General features: G+C 47.9%; 1 protein-coding gene across 1 annotated transcript in view; it reads left to right on the forward strand.

The window, feature by feature from the left end:
- PTK2B (protein tyrosine kinase 2 beta) overlaps positions 1-9,704 on the forward strand; it is a 118,419-nt gene extending 108,715 nt beyond the window's left edge. The window contains exons 27-31 of the mRNA XM_064710083.1: positions 406-433; positions 622-668; positions 3,550-3,699; positions 6,661-6,741; positions 9,382-9,704. Coding sequence (XP_064566153.1) covers positions 406-433; positions 622-668; positions 3,550-3,699; positions 6,661-6,741; positions 9,382-9,588 — 513 coding nt within the window. The 3' untranslated portion in view covers positions 9,589-9,704. The remainder of the gene's footprint in view (positions 1-405; positions 434-621; positions 669-3,549; positions 3,700-6,660; positions 6,742-9,381) is intronic.
- The last annotated feature ends 2,044 nt before the right edge of the window (positions 9,705-11,748 follow it).

An 11,748-nucleotide genomic window follows, 5' to 3' on the forward strand; every position in this document is an offset into this window, starting at 1 on the left:
TCCCAAATTTTGGGATTCTTCGTCCCTCCATCCCAAATTTTCGGCATTTTCCCCCTCCATCCCAAATTTTGGGGTTTCTCCTCCCTCCATCCCAAATTTTCGGCATTTCCCCCCTCCATCCCAAATTTTGGGGCTCCTTTGCCCTCCATCCCAAATTTTGGGGCTCCATCCCAAATTTTGGGGTTTCTCCTCCCTCCATCCCAAATTTTGGGGCTCCTCCTCCCTCCATCCCAAATTTTAGGGCTCCATCCCAAATTTTGGGGTTCCTCCTTCCTTTATCCCAAATTTTTGGGCTCCTCCTCCCTCCATCCCAAATTTTAGGGCTCCATCCCAAATTTTGGGGCGTTTCCTCCCTTTTTCCCAAATTTTGGTGTCTCTAATTCCCGATTTTTTCCCCCCTTTCAGCTCCTCCCGGAGAAGGAGACGGATTACAGTGAGTTCCTCCCGATTCCCACCCGGAATTTTCCTCGGGAATGTTTTTCCCCCCACCCACGAGTGAAATTCCCATTTTTTTCCCGAAAGCTGGGAAAACTTTGGGATCGTGATCCCGGGGGTTTCGTGGCATTCCCGCGGGTTTTTTCCCGGAATTTTCTGGAATGATTTTCCCTCCTTTTTTCCCAGCGCAATTCACGGGGCCGCCCCAGAAACCGCCGAGACTCGGGGCTCAGGTAAGACCCGGCGTGGATCCGGATCCGGATCCGGATCCGGATCAGGGATCGGGAAATCCCAAAGAATTCCAGGATGGTTTGGGCGGGGAAGGGACCTTGAAGATCCCGGAGGGATCCAGCTTTTCCTTGGACATTCCCAGGGATTCTCTGGATCCAGGAATTCCTTCCCAAGATCCCAAAATCCCAAAATCCCAAAATCCCAAAATCCCAAAATCCTGACCCTGTCCTGCCATTCCAGGCCATTTTCCCAAATCCCTCTGGGTTGGATCCATCCCCATCCCGATTCCTCCTTGAGAAGGAATTTTGGGATTCAGGGATTTCTCTGGGAATTCCGGACTCCAGGAAGGGTCTCCCTTCCCTTTTCCATCCCTGAATTCCATAAAAATCCCTCGGGATGGATCCTGAGTGTCCCAGAATCCCGGAATGGTTTGGGATGGGATCCATGGACCTTCAATCCCATCCCATTCCATGGGCACGGAATTCCAGGTTTCTCCAATCCCCATCCCAACCTTTCTCAGGGATGGCACCACCACAACCCCGGTGGACAATTGTTGATTTTTCCCGTTTTTCCTGGGATTCCTGATCCCATTATCCCTGTTATCCCAGAATTCCTGATCCCATTTACCCTGTTATCCCGGGATTCCCGATCCCGTTATCCCTGTTATCGCAATCCCATGATCCCATTTTTTCCTAGAATTTCCGATCCCGTTATCCCGTTACCCCTGTTATCCTGGAATTCCTGTGATCCCATTATCCCTGTTATCCCTGGTTTCCCGGAATTCCTGATCCCGTTATCCCCGTTATCCTGATCTTGTTATCCCTGTTATCCTGGAATTCCTGATCCCATTATCCCATTTTTCCTGGAATTTCTGATGCCGTTACCCCTGTTATCCTGGAATTCCCATGATCCCATTATCTCTGTTATCTCTGTTTTCCTGGAATTCCTGATCCTGTTATCCCCATTTTTCAAGCAATTCTCGATCCCATTATCCCTGTTTTTCCAGTTTTCCCAGAATTCCTGATCCCGTTATCCCTGTTAACCTGGAATTCCTTATCTCTGTTATCCCAGAATTCCTGATCCCATTTTCCCTGTTATCCCGGAATTCCCAGTACTGTTATCCCTGTTTTTACCAGAATTGCTGTTATCCCATTTTTCCCGGCATTCCCACCCCGTTATCCCAGTTATCCCATTATCCCATATCCTGTTATCCCCGGTATCCCAGAATTCCTGATCCCATTATCCCTGTTATCCTGGAATTCCTGATCCCATTATCCCCGTTATCTCTGTTATCCCTGTTATCCTGTTATCCGGATCCTGTTATCCCTGTTATCCCAGAATTTCTGATCCCGTTATCCTGGCATTCCCTATCCCCTTTTCCCTGTTATCCTGGGATTCCTGATCCCATTATCCCATTTTTCCTGGAATTCCTGATCCCGTTATCCGTGATCCCGGTATCCCTGTTACCCTGGAATTCCCGATCCTGTTATCCCTGTTATCCCAGAATTCCTGATCCCATTATCCATGTTATCCCTGTTATCCCAGAATTCCTGATCCCATTATCCATGTTATCCCTGTTATCCCGGAATTCCTGATGCAGTTATCCCTGTTATTCCCGTTATCTCTGTTAACCCTGTTATCCCCATCCTGTTATCCCTGTTATCCCAGAATTCCTGATCCCATTATCCCTGTTATGCTGGAATTCCTGACCCCGTTATCCCTGTTATCCCCGTTATCCCGACATTCCCATTATCCCGGTTTTTTTTCCCAGCTCCAGCCCATCCAGACGGTGCTGAGACCGCTCGCAGCACGGCGTGACGGAATTCCTGATCCCATTATCCCCGTTATCCTGGAATTCCTGACCCCGTTATCCCCGTTATCCCCATTATCCCGAAATTCCAACATTCCCATTATCCCGATTTTTCCCAGTTTTTCCCAGCTCCGCCATCCACCCGGTTAACTCGCAGGATGCGGTGACCTGTGTCACCGCATCCCCGAATTCCTGATCCCATTATTCCCATTATCCCTGTTATCCTGGAATTTCTGATCATGTTATCCCGGAATTCCAACATTCCCATTATCCCGTTTTTCCCAGTTATTTTCAGCTCCAGCCCTCGGTACGCGCCCATCGCTCGTGACCCCTCAGACGTTACGGCGCGTGACGGAATTCCTGATCCCATTATCCCCGTTATCCTGGAATTCCTGACCCATTATCCCCATTATCCCGTTATCCGGATCCGTTATCCCTTATCCCAGTTATCTGACGTTCCTGGCATCCCTTATCCCTTTTTCCCTGTTATCCGATTCCCAATCCCTGTTATCCCGGATTCCTGATGCCGTTATCCCTGTTATCCCCGTTATCTCTGTTAACCTGTTATCCCATCCTGTTATCCCAGTTATCCCAGAATTCCTGACCCATTATCCCCTTATCCTGGAATTTGACCCCGTTATCCCCTTATCCCCGCTATCCCGACATTCCATATCCCGTTTTTCCCAGTTTTTTTCCTGTTTTTTTTCCCAGCTCCAGCCGATCCAGCCGGCGCCGACGGCGCTCCGTGACCGCTCTCAGGACGCGGTGTACGGCGGCGTGACGGAATTCCTGATCCCATTATCCCTGTTATCCTGGAATTCCTACCCGTTATCCCGTTATCCCGCTATTCCGACATTCCCATTATCCCGGTTTTTCCCGGTTATTTTCCCAGCTCCAGCCCATCCAGCCGGCGCCCACGGCGCTCCGTGACCGCTCTCAGGACGCGGTGTACGGCGGCGTGACGGAATTCCTGATCCCATTTATCCCGTTATCCCCGTTATCCCCGTTATCCCCATTATCCCGGAATTCTGACATTCCCATTATCCCGGTTTTTTCCCGGTTTTTTTTCCCAGCTCCAGCCCATCCAGCCGGCGCCGACGGCGCTCCGTGACCGCTCTCAGGACGCGGTGTACGGCGGCGTGACGGAGCTGGTGCGCGCGGTGCTGCAGCTCAAGGACGACATCGCCCGCGCGCCCCCCGACAGACACGTCCTGGCCGTCAAGGTGGGACAGAATTCCCACCCGGAATTCCCACCCGGAATTCCCACCCGGAATTCCCACCCGGAATTCCCACCCGGAGATTCCCACCCGGAGATTCCCAGGAAATCCCCGGGATGGTTTGGGGTGGGATCCGTGGAGCTTCAATCCCAATTCCCACCATCCCAGGGTGCTCCAAACCCACCCTTGGGTGCTCCCAGGGATTCTCTGGGAATTCCAGCCCAGCCAGGAATCCCTTCCCAAGATCCCACCATCCCAAGCTCCCAAAATTCCCACTGGAAGCCATTCCCTGCCTCCTGCCCCTCCAGCCCTTGCCCAAATCCCAAATTTCAGCTCTGGAATCCCAAATTTCCCTCTGGAAAAGGCTCCAAGGATTTCCTGGATCCTTCCCTGATCCAGCTGCACATTCCCAGCTCTGCCAGCCTGGCACTGGATCCAAACCCATCCCGATTCCTCTTGAGAAGGAATTTTGGGATTCAGGAAATTCCCTGGGAATTCAGGACTCCAGGAAGGGTCTCCCTTCCCTTTTCCATCCCCAATTCCATTGAAAATCCCTTGGGATGGATCCTGAGTGTCCTTGATCCCAGAATGGTTTGGGATGGGATCCCTGGACCTTCAATCCCATCCCAGGGACACTTCCCACCATTCCAGGGTGATCCAAACCCACCCTTGGACACTGCCAGGGATTCTCTGGGAATTCCAGCAGCCAGGATCCTTCCAGATCCACATCCCAGCTCCCTTTCCAGGATCCCTCCATTTCCCTCCCTTTGCAGCGAAATCCAAAATCCCTCGGTAGGATCCAGTGTCCTTGACCCAGATGGTTTGGGTATGGGATCCATGGACTTCATCCCATTCCCACCATCCCAGGGGATCCAACCACCTTGGATTTCCCAGTCCTTTGGGAATCACTGGGATCAGGACTCCAAGGTCTCCGTTCCTTTTCCGTCCTAATTCCGTAAAACCTCGGGATGGATCCTGAGTGTCTTGTCAGAATCCCAATGTCCTGGGGTGGGACCGTGAGCTTCATCCATTCCACCATCCCAGGGTGATCCAAACCCACCCTTGGACACTGCCAGGGATTCTCTGGGAATCCTGGTGGGACCCATCCCATCCTGGTGGGATCCATCCATCCCTGGTGGGATCCATCCCATCCTGGTGGGATCTATCCCTGGTGGGATCCATCCTAGTTGGATCCATCCCTGGTGGGATCCATCCATGGTGAGATCCATCCCTGGTGGGACCCATCCATCCTGGTGGGACCCATCCATCCCATCCTGGTGGGATCCATCCATCCCATCCTGGTGGGATCCATCCATCCCATCCTGGTGGGACCCATCCACCCATCCCATCCCTGGTGGGATCCATCCATCCCACCCTGGTGGGATCCATCCCTGGTGGGATCCATCCCTGGTGGGACCCATCCCTTGGATCCATCACCTGGTGGGATCCATCCATCCCATCCTGGTGGGATCCACCCATCCCTGGTGGACCACATCCCATCCTGGTGGGACCCATCCATCCATCCCATCCTGGTGGGACCCATCCCATCCTGGTGAGACCCATCCATTCCACCCTGGTGGGACCCATCCATCCCTGAGATCCATCCCTGGTGGGCTCCATCCATCCCATCCTGGTGGGACCCATCCCATCCTGGTGGGATCCATCCATCCATCCTGGTGGGATCCATCCCATCCTGGTGGGACCCATCCCATCCTGGTGGAACCCATCCTGCCCTGGTAGGACCCATCCCATCCTGGTGGGACCCATCCCTGGTAGGACCCATCCCTGGTGGGACCTCATCCCTGATACCTGGTGGGATCATCCATCCCTGGTGGGACCCATCCATGTCCCATCCATCCCTACCCATCCCATCCCTCCCGTCCCGTCCCGTCCCGTCCCGTCCCATCCCATCCCATCCCATCTCATCCCATCTCTGGTGGGATCCATCCATCCCTGGTGGGACCCATCCCATCCTGGTAGAACCCATCCCATCCTGGTGGGACCCATCCCTGGTGGGATCCATCCATCCGTGGGATCCATCCCATCCTGGTGGGATCCATCCCTGGTAGGACCCATCCTGGTGGGACCCATCCATCCATCCATCCCATCCTGGTGGGATCCATCCCATCCCTGGGATCCATCCCTGGTGGGACCCATCCCACCTTGGTGGGACCCATCCATCCCTGGTGGGATCCATCCCTCGTGGGATCCATCCTGGTGGGACCCATCCATCCCATCCTGGTGGGATCCATCCATCCCATCCTGGTGGGACCCATCCATCCTGGTGGGATCCATCCCATCCTGGTGGGACCCATCCATCCATCCTGGTGGGATCCATCCCTGGTGGGATCCATCCCACCTTGGTGGGACCCATCCATTCCATCCCATCCCGGTGGGATCCATCCCTTGGGATCCATCCCTGGTGGGATCCATCCCTGGCGGGACCTATCCATCCTGGTGGGACCCATCCCTGGTGGGACCCATCCATCCTGGTGGGATCCATCCCATCCCATCCCATCCTGGTGGGACCCATCCCATCCCTGGATCCATCCCTGGTGGGATCCATCCATCCCATCCTGGTGGGATCCATCCATCCTATCCTGGTGGGACCCATCCATCCCATCACATCCTGGTAGGGACCCATCCCACCCTGGTGGGACCCATCCATCCCTGGGATCCATCCTGGTGGGATCCATCCATCCCTGGTGGGATCCATCCATCCCATCCTGGTGGAACCCATCCATCCCATCCCATCCTGGTGTGACCCATCCATCCCATCCTGGTGGGATCCATCCATCCCTGGGACCCATCCATCCATCCATCCATCCCATCCCATCCCGTCCCATCCCTGGTGGGATCCATCCCATCCATCCCATCCCATCCCATCCCATCCATCCCACCCCTGGTGGGCTCCATCCCTCCATCCCACCCTGGTGGTCTCCATCCCAACGTTCTCCGTCCCCGCAGAACGTGGGGCTGTCGCTGCGGAAGCTGCTGGGCAGCGTGGACGCCGTCCTGCCCGAGCTGCCGCCCTCGTCCCGCACCGAGGTACGGACACGGCAACGGGGGGCGGGAAAAAATTCCCAAAAATCCTGCTCGGAACATTCCGGAACTTCCTGGGAAACATCCGGGATTTTGTGGGGAAATGATGGAATTTTCTGGGGAAAAAAATCTGGGATTTTATGGGGAAATTATGGAATTTTCGGGAAAAAAAATCTGGGATTTTACGGGGAAATTATGGAATTTTCAGGAAAAAAAATCTGGGATTTAATGGGGAAATTATGGAATTTTCTGGAAAAAATCTGGGATTTTATGGGGAAATTATGGAATTTTCAGGAAAAAAAATCTGGGATTTAATGGGGAAATGATGGAATTTTCTGGAAAAAAAAATCTGGGATTTTATGGGGAAATTATGGAATTTTCTGGGAAAAAAAATGGAATTTTATGGGGAAATTATGGAATTTTCTGGAAAAAAAATCTGGGATTTTATGGGGAAATTATGGAATTTCCTGGAAAAAAAATCTGGGATTTTACGGGGAAATTATGGAAATTCCTGGAAAAAAAATCTGGGATTTTATGGGGAAATTATGGAATTTTCTGGAAAAAAAATCTGGGATTTTACGGGGAAATTATGGAATTTTTGGGGGAAAAAAATGGAATTTTATGGGGAAATTATGGAATTTCCTGGAAAAAAAATTCTGGGATTTTATGGGGAAATTATGGAATTTTCTGGAAAAAAAATTCTGGGATTTTATGGGGAAATTATGGAATTTCCTGGAAAAAAAATCTGGGATTTTACAAGGAAATTCTGGAATTTTCTGGAAAAAAAAAATCTGGGATTTTATGAGGAAATTATGGAACTTTCTGGAAAAACAAAATGGAATTTTCTGGGGAAATTCCAGAATTTCCTGGAAAAACTGTGGATTTTCCTGAAACATTCCAAAATTTTCTGGGAAAATGATGGAATTTTGTTGGAAAATTTCTGCAATTTCCTGTGGAAAAATCATAATTTTGTGGGAAAATGGAATTCCTGGAAACGTTTCCTGGGAAATTTTGAATTTTCTAGGAAAAAAATTGATTTTTCTGGGGGGGAAATCCGGTTTTTGGGACAAAAAATCGTAAATTTGCTGGAAAAATTCTGTATTTTTTTTATAAAAATCCCAGATATTCCTACAAAAACTCCCGGAATGTTCCAGAACCTTTCCCGTTTTTCAGATTGAGGGCACGCAGCAGAAAATCTGCAATTTTCTGGAAAAATTCTGGAATTTTCTGGGGAAATTATGGAATTTCCTGGAAATGTTTCCTGGGGAAATTCTTGAATTTTCTGGGGGGGAAAATCCAGGTTTTTAGGAAAGAAAATCTTAAATTTGCTGGGAAAATTCTGGAATTTTTTTTTTTTATTTTAAATCCTGGAATTTCCTGCAAAAACTCCCGGAGTTTTCCGGAAACATTTCCATTGCAGATCAAGGGCGAGCTCCGCCTGACCAGGAGCTTTTGGTGGTTTCCTTGAAAAAATCCTCAGAAATTTCCTAGAAAAATCTCAGAATTTTCTCAGAAAATTACGTAAATTCCTGAGAAAAATTCTGGAATTTCCTGTGGGGGAAAATCCAGGTTCTTGGGATAAAATATCTTGCATTTTCTGACGGGAAAATCCAGGATTTTGGGACAAAAAAATCCTGAATTTGCTCAGAAAATTCCACAATTTTTTTAAAAAAAATCCCGGAATTTCCTACAAAAATTTCCAGAATGTTCCAGAAACCTTTCCCGTTTTTCAGATCGAGGGCAAGCTCCGCCTGACCAGGAGCTTTTGGTGGTTTCCTTGGAAAAATCCTCAGAAATTTCCTAGAAAAATCTCAGAATTTTCTCAGAAAATGACGGAAATTCCTGGGGAAATTCTTGAATTTTCTGGGGGGGAAAATCCAGGTTTTTGGGATAAAAAATCTTGAATTTTCTGGGGGGAAAATCCACGTTTTTTGGGGGAAAAAAATCTTAAATTGGCTGGGAAAATTCTGGATTTTTTTTTTTGGAATTTCCTACAAAAACTCCCGGAATGTTCCAGAAGCTTTCCCGTTTTCCAGATCGAGGGCACGCAGCGGGCGCTGAACAAGGAGCTGGCGGCGCTGATCGCCAAGCTCCGCCTGGCCAGGAGCTTTTGGTGCTTTCCTGGGAAAATTCTGGAATTTTCTGGAAAACTGTAGAATTTTCTGGGAAAATTTCTGGTATTTTTTCAGAAAATTCCAATATCTCCAGGAAAATTTCTGCAAATATGCTGGAATTTTCTGGGAATTTTATGGGAAAATCCCAGACTTTTCTGGGAAAAAAGATGAAATTTCCTGGGAAAATTTCCTGGAAAAAAATCTGGGACATTTCTGGGGAGAAAAAAAAATCCAGAATTTTCTGGAAAAAATACTAGATTTTTCCAAGAAAATTCCAAATTTTTTCTGGAAAAATTCCGGAATTTCCTTTAAAAAAAATCTTGAATTTTCTGGGGGGAATTCTTTTTTTTTTTTAAATAAAATCTGGAATTTTTTGGCAAAATTTACTAGGAAAATTCCGGTTTTTTGCTAGAAAAATACCATAATATTACGGAAAAAATCCAGAATTTTCTAGAAAAAAAATTCCAGAATTTCCTGGAAAATTTTCTGGAATTTCCTGGCCAAACCTCTCCTCCTTGTCCCCGTTTTCCAGATCGAGGGCACGCAGCGGGCGCTGAACAAGGAGCTGGCGGCGCTGATCGCCAAGCTCCGCCTGGCGCAGCAGAACCGCGGCTCCTCGCTGGCGCCCGAGTGCCGCCGGCTGATGCTCGGCCACGCCCACGCCCTCGCCGTCGACGCCAAAAACCTCCTGGACGCCGTCGACCAGGCCCGGCCCCTCGGCACCGCCCCCCCCGAGTGATCCAGGAGATGGAACGTTCCGGAAAATCGGATTTTCCCATGGTTTATTGGTTTTTTCGTTCCGGGAGTGAAATCGGATTTTCCCATGGTTTATTGGATTTTTCCGTGGTTTATTGGTTTTTCCATGGCTTATTGGTTTTACCGCTCCTGGAGGGGAAAATCGGATTTTCCTATGGTTTATTGGTTTTTCTGTGGTTTATTGGTTTTTCCGTGGTTTATTGGTTTTTCCGCTCCAAGAGGGAAATCGGGTTTTTCCGCTCCGGGAGCGAAATCGGATTTTCCCGTGGTTTATTGGTTTTTCCATGGTTTATTGGTTCTTCCGCTCCAGGAGGGAAATCGGGTTTTTCCGCTCCGGGAGGGGAAATCGGATTTTCCCGTGGTTTATTGGTTCTTCCGCTCTGGGAGGGGAAATCGGATTTTCCCGTGGTTTATTGGTTCTTCCGTGGTTTATTGGTTCTTCCGCTCCGGGAGGGGAAATCGGATTTTCCCGTGGTTTATTGGTTTTTCTGCTCCGGGAGGGGAAAATCGGATTTTCCCATGGTTTATTTGCTCCCGCTTTTCTTCTTCCCGCTCCTCCTCGTCCTCTTTGTGTCTTGTCAAACATTGCGATTTGGAAAATTGGAGGGGTCTGGTGGGGTTTGATTTGGAAGTCATTGAAGTGATTTGGTTTCTATTTGGGAAAAATTCGATTTTGGGGGAGTTTTATTTGGAAAAAATTGAAGTTTTTGGGTATTTATTTGGAAAAAAATGAGGGTTTTTTGTGAGGTTTTATTGCAAAAAAATTGAAGTTATTGGGTATTTATTTCGTGGGAAAATGAGGTTTTTTGGGGTTTTTTCTTGGAAAAAAATGAGGGGTTTTGAGGGGTTTTATTTGGAAAAATGGAGGATTTTTTGGGAGGTTTTATTTGAAAAAAATTGAAATTATTGGGTATTTATTTAGTGGAAAAAATGAGGTTTTTTGGGGTTTTTTCTTGGAAAAAAATTAGAGTTTTTGAGGGGTTTTATTTGGAAAAGTGGAGGTTTTTTTGGGGTGGTTTTATTTGGAAAAAAATTGGAAGTTATTGGGGTTTTCCTTGGAAAAATGAGATTTTTTTGGGGTTTTCTCCAAGGAAAAAAGGGGAGGTTTTGGATCTTTGCCTTGGAGAAAAATGAGGTTTTTTTGGGGGGTTTGATTTGGAAAAAAATAGAAGTGATTGGGTATTTATTTGGAAAAAAATGAGGTTTTTTTGGGGTTTTTATTGGGAAAAGATGGAAGTTTTTTGGGGTTTTGATGTGGAGAGAAGGCGCCGATGGGGAAGAACCGCGGACGCCAAGAGGAGATGGAAATCGGGACGGAAAGTTCCGGAAACGGGAGGGGAAAATTGGATTTTCCCGTGGTTTATTGGTTTTTCCCATGGTTTATTGGTTTTGCCGCCCCGGGAGAGGAAAATCGGATTTTCCTATGGTTTATTGGTTTTTCCGTGGTTTATTGGTTTTTCTGCTCTGGGAGGGGAAATCGGATTTTCCCGTGGTTTATTGGTTTTTACTGCTCCGGGAGGGGAAAATCGGATTTTCCCGTGGTTTATTGGTTTTTCCGCTCTTCTTCTTCCTGCTCCTCCTCGTCCTCTTTGTGTCTTGTCAAACGTCGCGATTTGGAAAATTGGAGGGGTCTGGTGGGGTTTGATTTGGAAAAATTGAAGTGATTTGGTTTCGAATTGGGAAAAAAATTCGGTTTTTGGGGGGTTTTATTTGGAAAAAAATGAAGTTTTTGGGTATTTATTTGGGAAAAAATGAGGTTTTTTGGGCTTTTTTCTTGGAAAAAAATTTGGGTTTTTGAGGGGTTTTATTTGGAAAAGTGGAGGTTTTTTTGGAGATTTTATTTGGAAGAAAAATGGGAAGTTATTGTTTTTTCCTTGGAAAAATGAGGGTTTTTTGGGGTTTTATTGCGAAAAAATTGAAGTTTTTGGGTATTTATTTAGTGGGAGAAATGAGGTTTTTGGGGGTTTTCCTTGGAAAAAAAATGAGATTTTTTGGGTGGTTTTATTTGGAAAAAAATTGGAAGTTATTGGGGTTTTCCTTGGAAAAATGAGATTTTTTTGGGGTTTTCTCCAAGGAAAAAAGGGGAGGTTTTGGATCTTTGCCTTGGAGAAAAATGAGGGGTTTTGGGGGGTTTGATTTGGAA

This window comes from Zonotrichia leucophrys, chromosome 3 (assembly GCF_028769735.1).
Source record: "Zonotrichia leucophrys gambelii isolate GWCS_2022_RI chromosome 3, RI_Zleu_2.0, whole genome shotgun sequence".
Lineage (NCBI taxonomy): Eukaryota > Metazoa > Chordata > Aves > Passeriformes > Passerellidae > Zonotrichia > Zonotrichia leucophrys.